Source organism: Tursiops truncatus, chromosome 8, assembly GCF_011762595.2.
Source record: "Tursiops truncatus isolate mTurTru1 chromosome 8, mTurTru1.mat.Y, whole genome shotgun sequence".
In the NCBI taxonomy this organism is placed as follows: domain Eukaryota; kingdom Metazoa; phylum Chordata; class Mammalia; order Artiodactyla; family Delphinidae; genus Tursiops; species Tursiops truncatus.
In genome coordinates, this window is record NC_047041.1 from 69,803,881 (window position 1) to 69,827,737 (window position 23,857).

A 23,857-nucleotide genomic window follows, 5' to 3' on the forward strand; every position below is an offset into this window, starting at 1 on the left:
CATTTTTGCCATGACATCAAAACAGTTAAGTCACCACCTCCTAGTCTCTTCCAATACCTACTCACTTTGTACACAGAAATCACCATGAAGTTATAAACTGCTCAACTAGTTTGAGCAGTGAAGGGATGTAACGGATAGATGCTATCTCATTGCTCCCTGTGGAATCACCCAGTTCTAATTCTGCTAACACACGTCCACGTCAAAAAAGATAAACACACAAACCACTGAATTTTTTTAGGGAAAGAAATACAAAACGTGTTTCTAGTTAAACAATGATTTTATTGCTTGAGTACAACATACAATTTTATGCAACCAGGGCAGAGGCTGTGGATGACTCGCTGAAAAGGAAAAAAAAGGTGGGGGGGATGAGAAGAGCTAGATTAATAAAAGTCCTCCATATTCATTCCAAAAATCTCCAAAAACTATGAGAGCTATTTCCTAACAGCTAAAATAAACCCCAAATATATAAATGCACCAAACAGCTCAGTTCCTGAATCAGTTCATTATGATCAAGCATAATATGAAGATGATCACTTAGACATCCAAAGAACTGGCCAACATAAGGAAAAACCTTTCTGGTGGAAACTCCGAATGTCTGGAAATTAGTCATTATAGTGAGCAATCTATGCAAAAATTAAGACAACATAAGCACCTGGGAGCAGAGGTAAGAACTGAAACTTTACCCACAATCTAAAAGCGATTCAAAGGGCTTGCTTGTGTTCTAAATCAGTGGTCTACAGAATTATGGCCCTTTGTCTTTGTAAAAAGTTTCAATGGAACACAGCCATGTCCACCTGTTTATGTATTGTCTATGGCTGGTTTCTTGCTATAATCAGAGTTGAAAGAGTAGTTGACCATAGAGCCACAGTCTAAAATATTTACTGTCAGACCTTTTACTATAATTATTACTATTTAATATCTGGCCAACTCCTGTTCTTGTTAACAAAAGGGATCAATACTTACTATTTCCAATTGGGGGGGAGGACTCGTTTGGTCTTGTAATATCGAGCCAATCGGTGAATACGGCTCTCAATCAGAATCAGACGGAATTTGGCATCTTTATCCTAAAAACAAAAATTGACAGAATTTAGGAAAACCACTAAAAACTAAACACTATTTTAACAGTAGAATATATAGACACCACGTACTTTAATGAGAAGTTACCCAGTGTCCCTTAACAGAACCACAGGCTAGGGTTCATGTGGCTAGATTAAGTCCTTAAGGGAATTTAGGGAGCCAAAGCTCCCCCTGCAAATCTCTCCCAGTGGAACTTTTATTTCAAAGCAAACAGTGTGATTTGTTTGTGCCCTAACCCACCTTGGATAATTCAAATCACATGCATTATATTTTACTGAAATGAATTAGTACAAGTAGTCCTCTTCTCTTACCTTTCTGTTTCTCTCGAGATGCTTTCGAACAGCAACAGCTTTCTTAATTAAATGATAGAGATCCTCAGGAAGATCAGGAGCAAGTCCTTTGGACTTAAGAATTCTCAAGATTTTATTGCCTGTCACAAAACGTACTTGTGCAACACCATGTGAGTCTCTCAGGATTACACCTGAAAAGGGAATAATATAAATTCCCACACCAAACATACAAATTGAAGCATGTGACGTCAAGGCTCTGAGATCAAGTCACCTTCCAAGTTACCCATCTGTAAAACAAGGCTTACTTTTATACATCAGACACCGACATTAGACTGCATGCAAAGCTCACTCAGACAGCCAAGGAAAGTTTACCCAACACTAAGGAAAACCCTTCTGGTGGAAACTGCGAATGTTGTAAGACCATCATCATAGTCAGCTGTTGCATTACAGGCCACCAAAGGAATCAAGGAGATTCTTCAAAACAGCACCATCTGACTACTTGACAGTCTATTTATTATGTATCTCCTATTGTGTGCAATACCTCCACTAGTCTGTAAACTCCAGAAGACTAACTTGCCCTTTTTTTGATTACTTTATTCTCAGGATCCAAAATCACATAGCAGGCAAACATTCACTGAATGAAGCCATTTGCACAAAGTCACACACAGCTGAGGTTCAAACCACATCTAACTGTGAGAAAGTGATGAGCACTCTGAGTAGCCAATCCCAATTCCTCCATTAACACCTGTGTGATTTGGGGCGTGTTACACAGCTGCAATGTGCCTCAGTTTCCTCAATGTGCCTCAGTGCCTCAACTTAACATAAAGAAAACTAGTATTTATTTGAAAGTATGGCTGTCAGAATTAAACAACGTCAGCATATGTAAAGTGCTTAGAACCATGCACCTAGGAGAGTGCCTAGCCCAAAGAAAATACTCATTAAATTTTGGAGCACATTTTACTCACTTTACCGCCTTCCAAGTAAGAACCTGAGAGTTCAGCAAATGAAGACTAGGCCTCGGTCATCATCAACAGTAAAGCAAGGAAAACGAGCAAAAGATTTTCAAGCCACGTGTGAGACGTTTGCCCCGAGTCTTCTTCAGCAGGTTACACGAGGGCAAGCGGAAGGGGCTGCATTAAACAAAAACACTCACCTATTTGCGAGGGAGTCAGGCCCTTCTTGGCCAATTTGTAGATCTGCTCCTTCACGTCGTCAGACGTCAGCTTCAGCCACTGTTTATGGTAAAGAAAGCGGCTTTAAGACGAAAAACCAGAGATGGAACCGAAACACAGCGGTCCCCTCCACCTTCAAAACCGCGCTCCTGGGCTTCCCTGGTGTCGCAGTGGTTGGGAGTCCGCCTGCCGGTGCAGGGGACACGGGTTCGTGCCCAGGTCCGGGAGGATTCCACATACCGCGGAGCGGCTGGACCCGTAAGCCATGGCCGCTGAACCTGCGGTTCCGGAGCCTGTGCTCCGCAACGGGAGAGGCCGCAGCAGTGAGAGGCCCGCGTACCGCAAAAAAAACCACAACAAACCGCGCTCCTCATGCACACGTGGTTCCCATCCCCGCGCCGCTTCCCCCAAGCAACGAATGGCACCCCCTCCCGGCCTCTCCCCGGTCCCCGCGCGCTACTTACAGTGGGGACGCTGCGGCGGTAGGGTAGAGCCGACTGGGACAGGCCCTTCCTGGGGAGAGAAGCAGTCTCGGGGTGAGGAAATCCCTGCCACAGCAGCCCAGAACCTAACCCCCTCGACCCGCTGCCCACAGTCTCTTTCCCCCCAATTCCCGGGCCCAGCCCTAGCAACCCGTTCACAAACCCGAGCTTACCCGGGAGCATGCATTCGTCCCATGATGGCGGCGGTGCGGTAGCGAAAAGGAGGGAGAGCGTGGGAGCCCCGTAGGAAGCCACCCTACACGTCGGAAGTGACCTCACACGTCCTCGCTTCCTCGCCGGCAGGAGGCGGAGCTGCGCTGCGTGTTTCCCTGCGACCGCGTGACTACATATCCCGAAAAGCACTTCGACGCGGACTACACATCCCGGCATTCATCGGTGTTTGAGGCGGTGCTAGACTAGAGAAGGGGAAAAAGAGTCCGCCTCCAACCTGGGCTGTGGGATAGTTAGAAGTGCTGCTTGCGCCGAGGTTGTTCAGGTTCGGATGCCGGACTGGGAGTGCGAATGGAACAGATACGGCCGCAGAGGTTGGTAGACTTGGTCCCCGCCCTTAAAGAAGGCCGTTATCTGCGCCCCCGCTGCCCAGCGAATTTGGGCGTCAGAAGTTCAGCCCTACACAATTGTTCATCCACTCACCAGTGCCAGGCCTTGCCTTGGCACTGGATACCTCAGAGTCTGTCCCTGCCCTTAAAACATTCACATGGGGGAATTCCCTGGTGGTCCAGTGGTTAGGACACCGCCCCCTCACTGCCAAGGGCCTGGGTTTGGTACCTGGTCGTGGAACTAAGATCTCACAAGCTGCGCTGCGGAGCCAGAAAATACATACATACAAAAAATTCGCAGGTACAATACCATGGTGATAAGTGCTACATTGGAAGTAATAGTAGTGGCTGCCGCCTAGCCAAGAGTAACATTTCTTATTTCTAATCCTAATCTCTCAGGGGAGGGGTCACTGACTACGGAGAAGTCAGATCCTGGCCTCTGTCATCTCAATGAGGCCCTCCCTGAGGAAAACCATTCCCTTTAGAGTAGTTCTTTTCCCTCCCAACACAGTATCCTATTGATTATCCTCATAACATATAGTCTATCATTTTCCTTTATTTTTAAAATCCCATACTCCTTCCCTCTGCCTTCGCTATTGGTAACCATGTTTGTTTTCATGTCTGTGAGTGTTTCTGTTTTGTAAATAAGTTCATTTGTACTATTTTTTAGATTCCACATAAAAGTGATACCATGTAATATTTGTCTTTCTGTCTGACTTAGTATGATAATCTCTGGGTCCATCCATGTTGCTGAAATGGCATTATTTCATTCTTTTTTATGGCTAACATTCGATTGCATATATAGATATATATATATAGATATAAAAACATCTTTGTCCATTCATCTGTTGATGGACACTTAGGTTGTTTCCATGTCTTGGCTACTGTAAATAGTGCCACTATGAACATTAGGATGCGTGTATCTTTTCAAATTAGAGCTTTTGTCTTTTCCGGATATACGCCCAGGAGTGGGATTGCTGATCATATGGTAACTCTATTTTTAATTTTTTTTTAATTTTTTTTTTTTTTTTTTTTTTTTGCGGTACGTGGGCCTCTCACTGTTGTGGCCTCTCCCGTTGCGGAGCACAGGTTCCGGACGCGCAGGCTCAGCGGCCATGGCTCACGGGCCCAGCCGCTCCACGGCATGTGGGATCTTCCTGGACCGGGGCACGAACCCGCGTCCCCTGCATCGGCAGGCGGACTCTCAACCACTGCGCCACCAGGGAAGCCCTATTTTTAATTTCTTAAGGAACCTCCATCCTGTTTTCCATAGTGGCTGCACCAATTTACATTCCTATCAACAGTGTGGGAGGAATCCCTTTTCTCCGCACCCTCTCCAGCATGTATTATTTGTAGACTTTTTGATGATGGCTATTATAACCGATGTGAAGTGATACTTAATAGTTTTAATATGCATTTCTTTAATAATTAGCGGTGTTGAGCATCTTTTCATGTGCCTGTTGGCCATCTGTATGTCTTCTTTGGAGAAATGTCTGTTTAGGTCTTCTGCCCATTTTTTGATTGGACTGTTTGTTTTCGTTAGAGTTGTATGAGCTGTTTGTATATTTTGGAAATTAAGCCCGTGTCGGCTGCATCATTTGCAAATATTTTCTCCCATAGGTTGTCTTTGGTTGATTTGGTTTATGGTTTCCTTTGCTATGCAAAAGCTTATGTTTGATTAGGTCCCATTTGTTTATTTCTATTGCCTTGGGAGACTGACCTAAGAAAATATTGCTATGATTTATGTCAGAGAATGTTTTGCTTCTGTTCTCTTCTAGGGAGTTTTATGGTGTCATGTCTGATACTAAGTCTTTAAGCCATTTTGAGTTTACTTTTGTGTACGGTGTGAGGGTGTATTCTAACTTCATTCATTTACATGCAGCTGTCCAGCTTTCCCAGCACCACTTGCTGAAGACTCTTCTCCATTGTATATTCTTCCCTCCTTTGTCGAAGATTAATTGACTGTAGGTGTGTGGGTTTATTTCTGGGCTCTCTGTTCTGTTCCATTGATCTGTATGTTTGTTTTTGTGCTTTCATTTTTCCTTTCTAGTTGTTTGGTTGTCTGCCTCCAATAAATGTGAACTCTTAGATTGTTCATTGCTTTCACCTCCAGCACCAAGAACAGTGCCTAACTAGGCAGTCAATAATATTTTTAAAGAATAAATCTAAAGAAGTAATTTTTTCCTCATGAAGATGTGTAGACTACAAACTTTATTTCAGGAGGCATAGTGGGAAGAGTAAGATTTGGCAATCTAGACCTGGATTACCATACATCTGTGTGTGATTTGGATCAAATCACTTTCTTAGTTATACATGAGGTTTTTGAGTACTCAAGCATTGCCAGCATGATTTGCCCTCAGCCCGCTAACTCATCACACTTATGTCTTGTAGTAGAATGATTTGAAGGATATCTGTGATATAACCAATACTAGTATTGGATTGTTTTGAGAATACCACTCTGGTTTTAAAAAAAATCATTAAAAAAATCAGTTGTTAAAAAGACCATACAATTTTTCTAATAAGGATATAGGAATGTTGACTCAAATATTTATTCATGGTATAGGAATTATAACTATTGTTTCAGGGTTTTTTGTTTGTTTTAGTCATGTGTAAGCCCTCCACTAGTTTTCAATTCTTTATCTGGCCATGTTTGTATATTCAGTAATAATAAAGATAAAATATGATGTGTATAAATTTTAATCAAATGATATTTACCTTCTATTGCCTTTAAATGTGGCATGCTTTTTGGAGAACTTGTTAATTAAAACCTTCTGATTTTTCAAAGGCAAAAAAGGGAAAATTATAATTTCACTATCTAAAAAAAGTGTTAACACATTTATTAAAGGCAGAGGTTCCATGATCAAATGGTTTCTAAAAATTGATTGTATGAGCTTCTAAACATTTTATTGAGGTAAAATTCACATACCATAAAATCCACTAGAGTAACCATTTTAAAGTGTATAATCCAGTGCCTTTTAGCACATTTACAGTGTTGTGCAACCATCACCACTAATTCCAGGAATTTTCACTAAAAAGCTTTCTGGGCTTCCCTGGTGGCACAGTGGTTAAGAATCCACCTGCCAATGCAGGGGACGCGAGTTCAAGCCCTGGTCCGGGAAGATCCCACATGCCGCAGAGCAGCTAAGCCCGTGTGCCGCAACTACTGAGTCTGCGCTCTAGAGCCCGTGTGCTACAGCTACTGAAGCCTGCGCACCTAGAGCCTGTGCTCTGCAACAAGAGAAGCCACCGCAATGAGAAGCCCGCACACCGCAACGAAGAGTAGACCCCGCTCGCTGCAACCAGAGAAGAGCCAGTGCACAGCAACGAAGACCCAACGCAGCCAAAAAATAATAATATTTTTTTTAAAAAGCTTTCTATTCTAGACAAATACCATATGATATCACTTATATGTGGAATCTAAAATATGACACAAATTAACCTATCTATGGAACAGAATCAGGGACACAGAGAATAGACTGGTGGCTGCCAAGGGGGAGGATAGGAGTGGGAGTTTGGGATTAACAGATGCAAACTGGTAATATATAGAATGGATAAACAACAAGGTCCTACTGTATAGCACAGGGAACTATAGTCAATATCCTGTGATAAACTATAATGGAAAAGAATATGAAAAAGAATGTATATATATATATATGTATAACTGAGTCACTTTGCTGTACATCAATAACATTGTAATTCAACTATACTTCAATAAAAAGTAAATCTAAAAAAAGCTTTCTGTTCCTTAAGCAATCACTCTTCAGTATCCCGTCCCCCACAGTCCCTGGCAACCACTAATCTGCTTTGTCTCCTTGGATTTGCCTATTCTGGACTTTTCATATAAATCAAATCATACAGTATGTGGCTTTTTATATGTTGTTTCTTCCATTAGCATGTTTTCAAGGTTCACCCATATTGTAGTATGTATCAATGCTCCATATCTTTTAATGGCTGAATAATATTTCATCATAGGGATATACCATTTTGTTTTATCCATTCATCAGTTGATGGATATTTGGCTTGTTTCTACTTTTTGACCACTATGAATAATGCTGCTATGAACATTTGTGCACAAGTATTTGAGTACCTGTTTTCAGTTCTCTTGAAGATTACATATCATATGAATTGCTGGGTCATAGGGGTAACTATGTTTGTATGTATGTATGTATGTATTTATTTTTGGCTGCGTTGGGTCTTCGTTGCTGCGCGCGGGCTTTCTCTAGTTGCGGCGAGTGGGGGCTACTCTTCCTTGCAGTGCGCGGGCTTCTCATTGCAGTGACTTCTCTTGTGGTAGAGCACGGGCTCCACGCGCGTGGGCTTCAGTAATTGTGGCACGTGGGCTCCAGTAGTTGTAGCTCACGGGCTGTAGAGCACAGGCTCAGTAGTTGTGGCACACGGAATTAGTTGCTCCGCGGCATGTGGGATCTTCCCGGACCAGGGGTCGAAGCCGTGTCCCCGGCGTTGGCAGGTGGATTCTTAACCACTGCACCACCGGGGAAGCTATGTTTAACTTTTTGAGAACTGCCAGTGTTTTCCACAGCAGCTGGCACCATTTTACATTCCTACCAGCAGTGTACGAGGGCACCAATTTCTCCACATCCTCACAAACACTTAACTTTTTAAATTCTAGCTATCCTAGTGGGTGTGAATTGGTATCTCAATGTAGTTTTGTATTTCCCTAATGACTGAGATATTGAGCATCTTTTCATGTGATTGTCGGCCATTCTGGAAAAACGTCTGTTCAAAAGTCCTTTGCCCATTTAAAAATTGAGTTTGCTTTCTCTTTAATTTTAAGAGTGCTTTATGTATTCCAGATACCAGGTCCTTATCAGGTATATGTGAATATTCTCTCCAATTCTGTGAGTTGTCTTTTTACTTTATTAATAGTGTCCTTGATGCACAGTTTGTCATTTTGATGAAAACCAATCTATTTTTCTTTTGTTGCTTGTGTTTTTTGTGACATAAGAAACCCTGTCTAATTCTAGGTTACAAAGATGTACACTTATGTTTTCTTCTAAGAATTTTATAATTTTAGTTATGTTTAGGTCTTTGATCCATTTTGAATTGATTTTTGTATATGTTGTAAGAGACCTATTTCACTTTTTTGCATGTGGTTATCTAATTGTCTCAGCCCCATTTGTTGAAAAAGAACTATTCTTTCCACACTGATCCTGGCAGTCTTGTGTCTTTTCTGGATCATGATTCAAATAAACAAACAAAAAAAAAAACCAAATAGAAGTGAAAAATACAATAACCCAAATTAAAAACTCAATGAATGGGTTAAACAGTTGAAGAGAGAAGTAGTGAATTGGAAAAGAAGTCACAATAAATTATTCAGAACTGAAGAAAGTTACTGATCCATAGACTTAAGAATCCTAAATAGAAAAAAATAAAGATATCTACACCTAGGCACATCATCATTAATATAGATCAAACAAAATTAGCCCTAAGGTAATAATTGTTGAAGGTGTGTGACAGGATTCATTCATGGAGTTCATTATACTGTTGTCTAACTTTGTCTAAAATTTGCGTGATAAAGTGTTTCAACACAGTAAGGGTAAAATAAAGTTGTTTTGTTTCTGACACAAACTGAGTTTATCAACCAAAGAAACTGGCTCTAATTAAGTTATTGCTCTTTCATGGTCTCTGGCCCTTTTACATGTTATCTCTAGGATCAGAGAACCACAACCTCATTGGTATCATTCCAGGATGGAGGTATGGTATTAAGAATCTACATTTTCTGTTCTGAAGATAGTATAGTAATAGCCATGCTATAGACATAGTTAATATTTAAGTAAATTACCAAAGGCCAGGGACCGTACTCACAGAAGCATTTCACTTCTATGAAATGATGATGGGGTTTAACAAAGTGGCAATCCAGACCTTCCACAAACCACACTTAGAAGTCAGACACACTATTTGGACATTTTTAGGGGCAGATCACAGGCCAGTTCTGAAATTCAGGATTATCTGAATCTAATAAACTCCTGGGTTGGATGCAAAGAATAGCAACAGTGAGCTCATACCAGAGTTTTGAACCAAAAATGTTAATATGTGGATGAGGAAAGAAATCATAGCATGGGGACTTCCCTGGTGGTCCAGTGGTTAAGACTTTGCCTTCCAATGCAGGGGGTGTGGGTTTGATCCCTGGTCAGGGAGCCAAGATCCCACATGGCTCACGGCCAAAAAACCAAAACATAAAACAGAAGCAATAATGTAACAAATTCCGTAAAGACTTTAAAAATGATCCACATCAAAAAAAAATCTTAAAAAAAAAAGAAATGATAGCAGAGTTCCTTTGTTCCAGAAATATTTTAATACAATTGTAGTACAGTTATGAAGTCACATTCAATCCACTGAATATATCCAAGGTATTAATAAAAATATTATACATCTTTATTAACTACCTTAACATAATTAAAGTATTTGGTTCTTACAGATGAGACTAACTGCCATATTTATTCATATTTGCATTGCTAGTCAAACAGCATGTAAGTAAATCCATGGATTATGGTAGTGGGGCTTGATTCCTTTTTGATCTGAAGTCTAAGTATCAAATTTAATGTTTTCTTTTTTAAATGCCACATGAATCCTAGAAAGAACAGTCAACCAATTTAAGGCAAGATATTGAAACTTTTACACAACATTAATTTGAAAAGATGAAAGAATACTTTATCAAAGATCATACATGCCTTAACATTTAGATACCTACAGATTCTTATAAAGGCAGTAATAAAAACATCAGTGCAAGTTCCACAATGGGTTCCTCAGTAGAGAAAATAATAGGTTCTTCGAGTAAACCATTATTTTCAAATCCCAAAACACTGCGAGGGTAAAAAATTCTTTTGGTGTACGACTTAAGCATAACTATTTTTACTCAGTAAAGATAGGTATAAAACACTGTGATTATACATAAAAATTAGTGTCTTGGCTAGTTTGTTTAAACTTTTGTTTCAGATTTACTTTAATGCAAGCTTTAAAAAGTGTTTAAAAAAACATTTAAAAATTTACTGATAGTAAGTAGTGCAAAGAGGCGCCTCTGTCATTTTTTTGTTTGTTTTTGGTAAGGGCTGAAGATTAGCGTTCGCAAAGAAATAACTTATATTTAAAATATATTTAACGTGTGTTTTTTTAATGACCAAAGAAGGCACATAATGAGTTAAATTAAGAGAAAGATTACCACTTGTTTTGAACTCTGGTTAACTATACAGAGTGTGTAATATACATTTTTGGTTAAAAAGTCCATATTTCTTGTAATTGAAAAGTGACATCACATTTTCTAACTCTACTATTTGGATAAAAGACACTGCTATAACAGATTGCAAACAGGCAGTATACACTGAGTCCAAGTAACAGTGACCTTTTACCAAGACAGTACTTTTTTTTCTTTTTTTTTTTTAACAGTGGCTAAGTGACAATTCATGGAATGGAATTAGGTCTTAAAAACAAGTGAAAATATCTAGTACTTCTTCACATTTGCAAAGCTACTTACACACTTTAAGGAAATGTTAACTGTATGTGGAAAAAGCAAATAAACAGCGGTGTTTTGATCTGCCTTTTAATTAACTTATTAAATAGACAACACATTTTAATATAAAAAAAGACATTCATATATCATACGGGGTTTCCTACAAGTGGACCATTAGTGTTAGGCACCAAAAATTTCAAGTTTTTTTTTTAACCTGTCCCACTGATACATTCTCAACTCTTCTTTGTCTGCTCTGCAGGTATCACCATTTACATTAAACATTTGCACAGTTAATAAAAATTCTGTTCTGGGCAACTGAATCGGAGATTGTCCTTCCTTTCTTGGTATTTTTCATTGAATATTTTGTCAGTTATCTCACAGCAACTAGATTGCTACAGTGTCTTACCACTTAAAAGTGAATTCCTATTCTAGCCATGAGAATTAATATTATATATACCTATTTATCCAAACTAAACACAAAATTATGTGTGAAGTTGAATGAATAATAAAAGTGAACCCTGTTCTTAATGGTTACTATAGAATGATTTCAATCATGTCCCTTATGATTCTAAATCTCATTATATTAAGGAAAGTAATTCATGCGAGTGTAAAATGTTTACAAAGGTAAGTAAGACAGTGTACAAGACAAACTGTGCCATAAAGGTCTACATTAAAATTTAGTCTGGACCCTAGAGTTCTTGTCCTGGGCTTCTTGTGAAGAGTCTGCCCTACTCATGGAGTTCTTCTACCGAACAGGAATGGACACTTGAGGGAATATTTTCTCTCGTTTAATGAGGGGTGGAGTATAGATTTATGGAGGTAAAATTACCAAACTTCAGTTCACCCTCCTGGGAATAAATGTAGGATTATAATGGAATGATGGAATATAGTGTACATCTATGTTGATTACTCTCATTCAGTTACTGGGCAACGAAAACATAAAACAAATAAAATGGCTGATGTTTAAATAACCAATAAGTCACACATCTGAAGTACAGAAAATGATCTATCTGTGGGAAAAGCATTAGTAAAGTTACATTAATTTCTTGTCTTTAGTAAAAAGGAAGTCAAAACTACTTACTATTAAGTCAGGAAAAAACTCAGAATGAAGTGCCAGAGAAGCATATGAAGTTAAGGCACCATTATTTACAACTTCAGTGATTGGCACTTATTCTGAAAAAGGTTTTAAAGACGTGAATAATAAAAAGCAATGTTATTTTCCCCTACTTCTATCAACTACTTAGTAGTTCTTAACATAACTATTTATTATTTGTGCTTTGCTTTTCAGCCCTGTGAATAGCAGCTGCATTTTATGGTAACACCCTGCACCTTTCCTCTCCTTTGGTGTTTGTGAACATACACAGTGGTAAAGGCTGTAAAAGGTGCAAAACAGGAAAACAAACATGCTATGTCTGTGTAAGAAACAATGCAAAATAGATGGTTGAACTGACAATACTATCAGACCACACTAAAGCTATTACTCAAGAAAGGATTAACTCCTTCACCAACTCAAAGTCTTTTTCAGGACTTATTATATATTAAGTTTAGGATTTACAGCATTCTATACAATGACTTTAAAACAGCAATGGAGTCAACAAATTCATAAAAGTTAAGTAACTGTTGGTCCAACAGATGTGTTGAAATGCAGCAAGTACATTTACTTTATAATTTCTGTCCAGTATAAAAATATTATACAAAGTTCACGTGTGTCTGCACATGTTTATAACTATTCTTGCTTCCAAAGCTCAGAAATTCACTAGCTTACAAATAGGTTGCTGCAGTCAGCTGATACCACTTAACTGTCTCTTTGCTTAAGTTGAAATCTTTCAAAGGCAGGGTTATTCCACCCAAGAAAAAATTCTCCCGCAGAGATTCTGCACTGAGTACACTTAGCTGAAGTTCTCTCTGTCTTAGGGTTTCTTTGCTATATCCACTGTACACAAGCTATAGCAAAGGCAAAAAGAAACAGCAGATTACAAATTATTTATTTGTCCGGTTTCTAGGATTATTTTACATAAAAACATAAGTGAGATTATTAGTCAAAGAGTGACTACAACTAATGACATTGATTATGACATCTGGTAGAATATGTCTCATACTTTAGATGCACATTTTGTATTTCAGGAGTCTTGGATTGTATTATCATTCCTCTGAGTGTCTGACAGGAATGCACAAAGCAGAAAATTATTATTAGCTAAAAACTAAAAACATGGTTTTTCTGAAATGGAGGTATGGGGAAGGAAAATTACATGGCAGCCTGCCTTAAGATAATTTAATAGATCATCTTTAAAAGAGAAATGGAAGGAAGAGAATGGAAGAAAAAGAGAGTAGAAGGAAGCAAGTTGGGATAGTGTAATCGTAACTATTTTACAGAAAGTGAGGGACTAAAATTTCCTTTTGTTGTCTTTATTCTGTTGGATTTTATATACCATGAAGTGATAATTTCTGATTATCCATAATTCAGTGCAAAATCACCAATTACAAATGTAGTTTATAGCAAATCTGGAGTGTTGTAAGGTTATTCTCTTTCAAACACTGCATGCAACACAATTTTTTTCTTTTCAAGAAAGCCTCACCATAACTTCTGAGCAACATCTCCTTAATCTAGTTCTCACTGTTTGACTAAAAGGACTAAAAAAATGACCACATTTCAGTTTCTTGAAAGTATAACACTAACTAGAAGAAAAGCCTCTACTACTTTTTGAGAATAATACCAATTGGTCTTCTCCAACCATTTTATATGCTTTTAAAAAGGGCTGAAAGGGTATTCTGTGGTTTTAATAAATTTATAAACTTGATGAAACTTCAGAATTATTTGCTTCCAAATCTCTACCCAGACATTTTTGTGTGGATATAATGTTAATGTACACAAAAAATGTGGTTATTATCCCAAACTAGTAGTTGACTAAGGGTTAGCGCATTTTAATAGATTAGTAAATTTATAAGTTGACCATGAGTGGCTCAGCAAAGTCACAGTTCTGCTCCCCACTGTTCAGCTGATGTTTCGCTTACTGCTTTCAGTTCAGATCACTCTATTTTGCAAGAGTTGTTGACAGACTAAGACAAATTAGAAGGAGGATGATTTTGAAACTACCTCCTATCAAACCAAGGTAAAGGTCCTGAAGATGTTTCAACAGAATAAAGAGGAAGGGCATTTGAACTTCAGTTATCTCAAGGGCTGCCATGTAGAAGGAAGAACAGAGCATTTGTGTGGTTTCAAGAGGTACAACTGAGACATACAGGTGCAAACTAGAGGGAGTGAAGATTTCAGCTCAGTAAAGAAAATGATCTAAGAGTTGGAGCTGCCCAAAACAAACTGGATGGCCTGGAAGTATTTCAGCACAGATTAGACATCCACTTTTTGAAAGGGTTTAAGCACTAGAAGGGTAGTTGAATAATGGCCCCTAAGATCTTTTTAAAGCCTAAGGATCTATGATCAAAGGTTCAATTCTGCATCATTTTGTTAAATACCATTGGACTGCTAGTGGTTTGCCTTACGAGTACAATAAATAGTTCAGCTACTGATAGCTAAAAAATTTTAAGTGCTTAAAATTAAAAATCTTAAAACAACAAATCTAGGAAATTTTTAGAAATGATTTTAACTTACCATTTCATTGAATGTCGGATTCCTAGTTTTTCGTGAAATTTTGGTTTTACGTTTGGATGTTTTGTGGGTATCTGGAAGTAGGTATGTCTTGACATACGGATTTGGGTCAGCCCCATCTTCAGTAACCTATAAAGAAAAGCATTCCCTTAACAGTAATGTTTCCTACCAAGGTATAGGTTTCCTCTACAATCATCATTATTTGTAATCACTCACAAGGTCTTTGATGTGCATCACCATGATGAAAAGAGTGCCATTTCGGTAAGAGACAGATAATTTCACTGCTCCTCCTATTTGGCCTGGAGTAGGACTGAAGGAACCTGCATCTGAAAATACAAATATGTTCATCTTTATTTTATGTTGCTTGCAGTGGTTCAAGCTGCAACAAAAGTTTTTGCTCTAATTCCAGGACCATCACATGTTGGAGAAAAGAAGGTAAGAACCTGGTAGAACATTGATACACACTTCTTTAGTAATCACACTCCATTAGGAAAATTATGTTTATCCGGAAATCAACTGGCTTAGAAAGAATACCCTCCTCTCATTCTCACTGTTTACAGACAGTAACCCACTGTCACTCTACCACATCCATCGAGAAGTTACAGACTTGCAGGTCATAGGGAAGTCATGAATTATCAATAAAGAGAAAAATATTCTCACCGGCAGACCTAGCTACTCCTTCAGCTTTCTCATCACGAAGTAAAGGGTGGAAAAAGGTACAAACAAGATCACACTAAGGTGGAAGAGGAAAAAAAAAGACTCATTAATTTAAATACTATGCAGCACAGAAAAGTATGTTGTTATTTTTCAGTTAGGATAGTCACCTCTGCTACATCCGTTGAAGCACTCATCAAACTCTGTAAATAACTGTTTAACTCAATTTTTCTTTTGGCTGCTACATCTTTTATGTGTGTTCTCCCTAGAACCATCCTATTAGGAAAGCTACAAAAGAAAAAAAGTAGTGGAATTTAAATTATTTCATCTGGGAGTATTTATAGAATCAAGTATAATACTTAGAAATATTCTTTTATACACTTAAATACAAAGTGGAGTCTTAATTCACTATAAAGTTATTTTTGGATTTCTTTTCCAAGGACTAGAGACGAAACAGTTCAGGTATATATTATCCTTTTATGACCTTGGTACAAAACGTACATTGCTAATATGCATATGTATTACTTATTTCCTACTTATTTCTACTCAAGATTAATCATTCACAAATTTGCAGACCTTATCCTCCAAAATAATCATTATGCAATCAGCCACAGCTATCATTGATACCAGTAAAATCCACAAATGCCACAGGGCTCAAATCAAGTTCATCTTAACTCTGCTTATTTTGGTGGCAGTAGTGAAATGAGACTGCACATGGAAATAAACTCTGATACCCACTTTGCTGCCTCATTTTCAAAATCTAATCTTGAGAAGAATGGGAGCAATTCAACACAGGACATCTACTGGTCATTAGCTACCTTAAAAATTGAAAGTTTCCAAAGGGTATCAAATACAAACCTAAACACTAACATTTTGATTAGTGATCAGTGCCTCAGTTTATTGTTTTTCAGAGGAGCTCAATATGGCCGTAATAGATTATTCCTGCAGTGATTTAGAAAGCTAGAAATTTACACAAACATGTAAACTTAAACATATTTTAAGTTTAAGATCTTAATCATTCATTCAAGAAAAACTCAGTTCCTTATGTCTAGTACTGTGTCAGGCTCTTGTGATACAAAGGAAAATTAGCTGCACACGGTCCATAGTACAGTATCTTACACTAGCTTAACACAAAGCTTTTGACCTATACTTGGTAATAAAGAAATTGTTTCCTATAAAACAAGATTAATGTACAAGGATGAGAACATACCCTGGTAACTTCCAAAGTGGAAAAATAATACTGAGCTTATTGTGAAGTTCCTGAAACTCGTCAAATGTCCGGAATACAAATGATGGCTCAAGCTGTCCTTCCCTCAAAATTCGGACTACGTAAATCTGAAAAGAAATCACACCCCTGACACATTAGATTTATAATACAACCTTTCTTGATAGACAGTTTTCAGCTTGACCATTATATGTACCAAGTGCTTTTCACTTTGCAATATATATGTCACCAACAGGAAACAGCAAATATAAAAGTCAAGGTATTTATAGCATATCTAACTACATTCTAAGAGTAACCTTCTTAACTATTGTCTAAATAAATAAGAACTGGAATGTGAAAGTCATTCTATTTCTAGGGTTAAATATAAATGTCCTTCCAAATTTGTAAGTGTAGTGCATTTTCAGTGAAAATATTAAGTTAATTCATTTATGAGAGCAAATGAGAAGGCAAAACTTAGGGCAACTGGGAGATGGGGGAAAACATGTCTTACTGGATATTTACACTATCAATATATTATAAAGTACTTAAAGAGTAAAATGCTGGTGCACAGAGAGTCAGATATATCTGCAGAAGACCAGAAATAAATTCAGGGATACAAACTTACTTTATTTAAAGGTGGCATTATAAATCATTGGGGGGAAAGAATGGACTATTCAGTTAAATGGTATCCTAAAATACTCAGTAAACATAAAAATTTATTAAGAATAGTGAAGTCACTTTTAAAATCTAGCAATTTGTCAAAAATTTAAAGGCTGACAGTGCTGTAAAGTTATCCAACAAAAATATTAGCACAAAAATAACAGCAAAAAAGATGATAATGCTATACTATTTGGGGCGGGGGGAGCACACTAAAGATCCTGTTTTTGTTCAAAAAGCCCAACTTTATGTGCATGTTTTATAATCATCCCTGGAGAGTGGAATGAGAACTTAGATTTTTACTTTACGTGCTTCTATATTGGTTGAGTTTGTTACACTGAGCAAGGTTTACCTTTGAAATTAAAAACGAAGATAAGGAAGGAGAAAAGCAAAATAGCACCACCCTTTCAGTCTTGTCTCTGAAAAGAAGAATATCGTTTGTCCTTCATGCTTCTGGAGCAAATTTACCAAGAAATAAACACCAAAAAACAATTAGGGATGCTCCAAGTATACTTATTAATTTTTGGACCATCCATGGAAGAAAGAAGTATGAAAAGAACAAATGCTTGAACTTTAGCAGAGTCAGTGAAGTAAGTAGGAAAGGACAAAAATAATGCACGCATGAGTGTCTACAGATACAGAACCAAACTTACATAATGTTTATCTGGGTTGTACTTCTTATGGTAAGTGAAAACAGAGACTTCTTTGATTCGACCATCTTGTCTAAAGGAGTATGTTTTGGGTGAAAATGAAAGGATGGGCTCATCATTGGAAGGAAGACCAGAAAAACGCAACTGAGCAAGGTTGTGAATGAAGAAGTTAAACTTTGTGGCAATGCTTCCCAAACTTGATTCAATCAGCCTATGAGATAATCAGACAATGTGTTAACATTAAAGTTCATAAGAAAACATTCTCAATTATTTTAACAATAAAAGATGAAAAACACTTTTATTCATTTAAAAATACTGAGTAGATTCTCACTTTGTCAAGGAATGAGAATCAAAAAGAGAGTCAAAAAGTAAAGGTCAGGGAACCTCACACAAAGGTTTTTGCCTTGCTATGGAACTGAATGTTTGTGTCCCCCAAAATTCAAATGTTAAAGCCCCAACCCCACAGGGCCTTTATGGAGTTAGTGTCCTTATAAGAATGACTTTCTTCCTCCTTTTTCTTCTCCTCCCTCCTTCATCTTCAAGCTTGAACCCTCACCAGGAAGCAAATAGGCTGGCACCTTGATCTTGGACTTCCCAGGCTCCAGAACAATGAGAAGACTAATTTCCTTTGTTTAAGCCACCTTGTTTATGGTGTATTGTTATGGCAGGTCAAGCCGACTAATACTTACATGCCTGCTTTATAGTTTTGCCCAGGGGAGCCAACAAATCTCAAAAAAACAAAACAAAACCCATCAATACCTAAATTATCAGGATTAGTTTGGAAGGCTATATAAAAGTCAGCTTCCTTCAATTCAATTCAGCCCAGACTCTTGAGACTAGGGAAGTCCAGTCCAGTGTTTTCTACCTCTTCTCCACTGAGAGGAAGAAGGCAAGAGAAAAAGGAAAGAAAAGAATATGAGCTCATGTGCTCCTCCCTGCTGTGGCGTTTAATGAGGTGGTACCACTAGTCTGTGACCAACCTGGTCACCAGACCTTTAGAACATATTTGCCAGGAAGATCTGCTTCTAAAGTAATAATCACAAGTTCAAATGCCACTTATTGGTATATGTGTTTCAAGTACTACGTCATATAACAACAATTTACTACAGCAGTGACCCAGAGTTCACTGTTTTAAGCACTTATGGTATCCATGAAAATTGTTATGGCAGAATCCTGAAAAATACATTAGTAGAGATATCATTTTAGAAAAAAACCTTGTATGTGATACTGTAGAAAATATGTTTTGCAGAAATGATTCATAAATGGGATGTTTAGAATTGAAATCATATACTAAATAAAACTTGAGATCTTTTTTTTTTTTCCCCCAGTACGCAGGCCTCTCACTGTTGTGGCCTCTCCCATTGCGGAGCACAGGCTCCGGATGCGCAGGCTCAGAGGCCATGGCTCACGGGCCCAGCCTCTCCGTGGCATGTGGGATCTTCCCGGACCGGGGCATGAACCCGCGTCCCCTGCATTGGCAGGCGCACTCTCAACCACTGCGCCACCAGGGAAGCCCCAAGATGATATTTTGAGAGAAGTAAATTTTTTTTTTTGGCCACGCCACACGGCTTGCTGGATCTTAGTTCCCCAACCAGGGATTGAACCCAGGCCACTGCAGTGAAAGCACCGAGTCCTAACCACTGGACTTCCAGGGAATTCCTGAAATAAATGTATTTTTTAAAGTGCTATTGCCGATGCTTCACATTTATTCAGTAAATAAACTTTTGATAAACCTATTTGCTAGTACTGTGAATCACAATTTTTTCCTATAAATCAGAATTTTGATATATAGCATTTGTTTAAACTAAGGAAAACAAATCAAGGTTAAACAGTGTGTGCCTTCTCTAATATACTTAAATATACCTTACCTAGTAAAGAAAATTGTAGCTTCTGCATCTGTAGTTTGGGGTTGAAGTGCATCTCTAACATATTTCAAATCTCGAATACTTGTAAGTTCTGGTAACCCTGAAGGAATCATCTTTAGAAAGGATAAAAGGTTTGTGAGTTAAATTTTTTAAAAGTCTTTTCCTCACCCCTCCCTAAAAGCTGGCCAAGTAATCAGAAATAAAGCAAACAAACCAAAACAATCACAGTTTTAAAGAGTCTGTTAGTGTTTTAGGGACTGATTCTCTCATAAATAAGAAAAATCTTGGCCAAGAAGATCAATTGTTGCAAGTCACAGCCAGTTTATGGAATAAACGCTGTGAAATCCAGGTCTTTTGTGTAGTCCTCTGTTTCTACATCAATTTCAGTCACAATAATCATAGGGGTTTTTTTTGGTTTGTTTTTACTTAATATACAACCAGAAAAGCACGGAAATCTTAAAAGCACAGCTTAATGAATGTCCAAAATTTGAATACATCCAGATTAAGACATAAAACATTTACCAGTATCCCAGATGATACTCTCAGGGTCCCTTCCAGTTACTATTACTACTCATCCCCAGGGTACCCACTCTATCTAGTGACTTATTTTTTTATTTTATATAAATGGTGTCTGGCATATTTCACATGGCAGCAATTTTAAAATATTTCGGTAATAATATGACACTTGAAATTACAATAAATTATATTCCAAAAATCACAAAATATCTATTTTTAGATACTGAAACACAGAACCATTCATTTAAAATTAATTAAATGCTTGTAAAGAACAGAGTTACCAGTGAAAGCAGGTTAAGAAAGAGGTTTGTTTGCTTTCTTATCAAGTTGTAGGCTTGACAGCAGAGGTCCACAAACAACTGGAAACGAATGGTGGGCTTCTCACCCCCATTAATGACATATGCCATATCAGAGGTCAGCACAAAAGGAGCCCGATCCCTATTTAAAAAGAAAGTACATACAAAATATTATTTACAGAAGATATTCAAATAAGTGCTATTGCTATTACATGGCTATTGAACTAAAGCTATCTGAGCCATAGCAGTTTCTAAGTGGGTAACTTAGTATCAGGCAGTTCTGAATTTGCATAATTCTTAAAAATTCACATTTCCCCAGGAAAGCCATCATATAATCTCATTATTTAGGTAGAATTTATATATATTTCCAAGGTGATATTTATCAATCCACCCACAGCCAAACAGAGATCAAATATTAGTTACAAACAAATATAGAGAAAAAATTTGTACTCGTTGCCATTATATAAATGGGAACATTTCTAATAGGTACCACTAACTAGATAAAATAAAATACACCTTAACTCATTTCAAAGGTTACACACACATACTCATTCTTTCTGTTACATGGTAAAGTCATCTTTTAGAGCCTTTTTCATCCCTAGTTACGCTCAAAGGGAGCTACAAGGCAAAGAACAGCAAGAAAAAAAGCAAAGTTTGGGGCATTAACTTGGTTTTTTTTTGAAGTTGATTTTTTAAAATTGTAGTTGATATACAATATTATATGTTACATGTATAATATAGTGATTCACAATTTTTAAAGATTACACTCCATTTATAGTTATAAAACTGGCTATATTCCCTGTGTTGTATATCCTTGTAGCTTATTTTATATGTAATAGTTGGGGACATTAACTTGTGAAATAGGAAGTGTCTCTATTTTCTTTAGCAATAATAACAATATTAGTACCTTTTGAAGCTACCAAACATCTGTGCGTGGCCCAAAAACTTTCCAAAGTCAATGTGAAACATGTGTCCTGTGCTTCGAAGCATTATATTGTCATTGTGTCGATCACAGATACCTAAAACATAGGTGGCTACACAGCATCCAGCACAAGAATAGATAAAATTCTCAGAAGCCTATAATAAAGATACAGAATTATCTTAGGAAAAAGATTATTTTTAAAGGAGGCAGGGTAACAAAGATTAAAGTAATTTATCACTTGTTGAAAACACTATTATAATTCACTTTCTCAATAGCTTGTAAACTGGGTTATGGTAGCAGAAGCCAGTTTTTTAAAAGCAAACACCCTTCTAAAAGTCGTTATTGCCCCTTCTCTCTAGCTTTTGTCTTTCAACAAACAGGTAGAGATCCTGTCAGTCCCTACTTAGGGTACACTCTGCCTTTGACCGTCTTTTAAGCATCATGTTTGTGGAACCCTGCTCTTCACAGGCTCTGCTACTTACCGCAAGTGGTAACATTGGGACAAAGATTAATCTAAATAAAGGAATATTTTTTCCCCTTTTTTGGCTTGTAGGAATGGCATGTGTAAAGAAAGTAAGCTTATATCTTTAAACATCCAATAATATAATGAATGTGTCTTGTTGTCCATTTAGTGACTCCTTATGTGTCATCTGCAAGTTTCTCAAAGATGGAAGACTTTCTTTCACTTTAGTCCTGCCTGTCCTGGGGATTAAATTAATAATATAATATCACAAAGAAGGATACAAGTTGTATACAATGAGTATTTGTAAAGCAAATACTAAAGCACATGCATTTAGTTTATTCTCAAGATACTACATTTCTGAACGGAACAGTCATGTGGCTCTACAGGTCCATGTGATTAATTTTATTCCATAACCCCCTAGAAATCTTTAGTGGTGATGATGATGATGACGATAACAGCATATGTTTACACAGCACTTATCACAAAACCAGGCATTGCACTAGTCTCTTTCTATACACACACCAGAGTATATGTGTGTGTGTATGTACATATTAAACTTATTTAAAATGCCACAACAAAACATGATGTAAATACTATTATTACTGCTATTTTACGTATGAGAGAAACAAAAACAGAAAGATTATTTGCCCAAGATCACATCACTGTTAAGTAGCAGAGCCAAGATTCAAACCCAGGCAACGAGATTCCACTATGTTATATTCCCTCTTATTTAGCAAAGCACACAGAAGAGCCAAGTGCATGAAAGCCATTCAAAGTATGTTACTTGACAATTATTTTGGGTCAAATAACTTATTCAGAATCACAGAGCCAATATTACTGTAAACAAATATTAGCTTCTTTCCCCAAACCACGAAGAATTAAGAAAAGGGAGAGCTCTTAAATAGTGTAAAAGACCAACAAAGAACAAAATTCCTCTGCTTTACTTTCACAGGTCAACAGATAGCATTTGTACGTATCTATCTGTAAATACGATACATTAATGATTTGACATAAACTAGGATCTCATTAAAACTGAGAAAAATTCACAACTTAAACTAAATGACTAGTCATCAGAGCTGGAAAATGAAAGCACTTAAGACCTATGTAACACATTTTTGACGGTAATTTAGAATACAGAGACTAGCTAATCACCTTTTCATATTCCTCTTCAGAGGGATTGTATTTCCTCAGCCACTCTGCAAGTGGTTTATCTTTAAAGGATCCAGTCACACCATATTCCACTTGGATTTTCCTGAGGGTATCTGAAGCAGGAACTAGCTCCACCATGCCTTTAAAAACAAAATATTAAGATATGTGAAAATGTCCCCCAAATTTATAGCTTTTGATGTTTGATATAAGATACCAGCTAACAATCAACATTTAAAAAAAAAGTCAACTCTGGCAGCCCATGCTAGAAAATGTGAGAAATCAAAATTATTTTTTATTTTCATAAGTACCCAAGATATAGGGCTTCCCTAGTGGCACAGTGGTTGAGAGTCCGCCTGCTGATGCAGGGGACACGGGTTCGTGCCCCGGTCCGGGAAGATCCCACATGCCGTGGAGCAGCTAGGCCCGTGAGCCATGGCCACTGAGCCTGCGCGTCCGGAGCCTGTGCCCCACAACGGGAGAGGCCACAACAGTGAGAGGCCCGCATACCGCAAAAAAAAAAAAAAAAAAAAAGTACCCAAGATATAAAATCGAATTTGACTATTTCAGACTTTGTCTGTACATCCATGTGCTACCCACACAAAGAATAAGAATAACAACTTTAACTGCAAACTAGATAATACTGACCTCATCAATAAAGTTACTTACAAGATATATGCTGTCCCATTTTGCACAAAAAACTTTCTCTAGTCATGTACTTGGGCAATATAAGAGTGTTTCAGAGTACATTAAGCCCTTTCAAAGGGAAGAACAGATGAAGATTGTCTTTGTGATATGTTTGAGTCTCAAGTACATGTTTTGTCTTCCTTA

The 23,857-nt window shown here is 37.6% G+C and overlaps 2 protein-coding genes across 7 annotated transcripts in view; both read right to left on the reverse strand.

The window, feature by feature from the left end:
• Positions 1-258: 258 nt before the first annotated feature.
• RPS13 (ribosomal protein S13) lies at positions 259-3,274 on the reverse strand. The gene is made up of 6 exons (XM_004312545.4): positions 3,195-3,274; positions 3,004-3,052; positions 2,521-2,599; positions 1,389-1,558; positions 964-1,064; positions 259-338 (listed from the first exon to the last, which is right to left on the reverse strand). Exons 1-6 carry the CDS (start codon positions 3,215-3,217, stop codon positions 305-307), a joined length of 456 nt encoding a protein of 151 aa, XP_004312593.1. The 5' UTR covers positions 3,218-3,274; the 3' UTR covers positions 259-304.
• Positions 1,389-23,857, reverse strand: part of PIK3C2A (phosphatidylinositol-4-phosphate 3-kinase catalytic subunit type 2 alpha) — a 113,108-nt gene continuing 90,639 nt past the window's right edge. For 3 of the 6 annotated variants that reach the window (XM_019948312.3, XM_019948314.3, XM_033862591.2), the window contains 13 exons: positions 23,033-23,169; positions 21,403-21,572; positions 20,481-20,637; positions 19,687-19,796; positions 17,822-18,029; positions 16,518-16,642; positions 15,478-15,595; positions 15,314-15,386; positions 14,870-14,979; positions 14,657-14,782; positions 3,195-12,993; positions 2,521-2,599; positions 1,389-1,558 (listed from right to left, as the gene is read on the reverse strand). In XM_019948312.3, the coding sequence (XP_019803871.1) occupies positions 12,811-12,993; positions 14,657-14,782; positions 14,870-14,979; positions 15,314-15,386; positions 15,478-15,595; positions 16,518-16,642; positions 17,822-18,029; positions 19,687-19,796; positions 20,481-20,637; positions 21,403-21,572; positions 23,033-23,169 (1,517 nt within the window). In that variant the 3' untranslated portion in view covers positions 1,389-1,558; positions 2,521-2,599; positions 3,195-12,810. The other 3 variants (XM_073808648.1, XM_073808647.1, XM_019948315.3) reach the window with 3 other exon arrangements.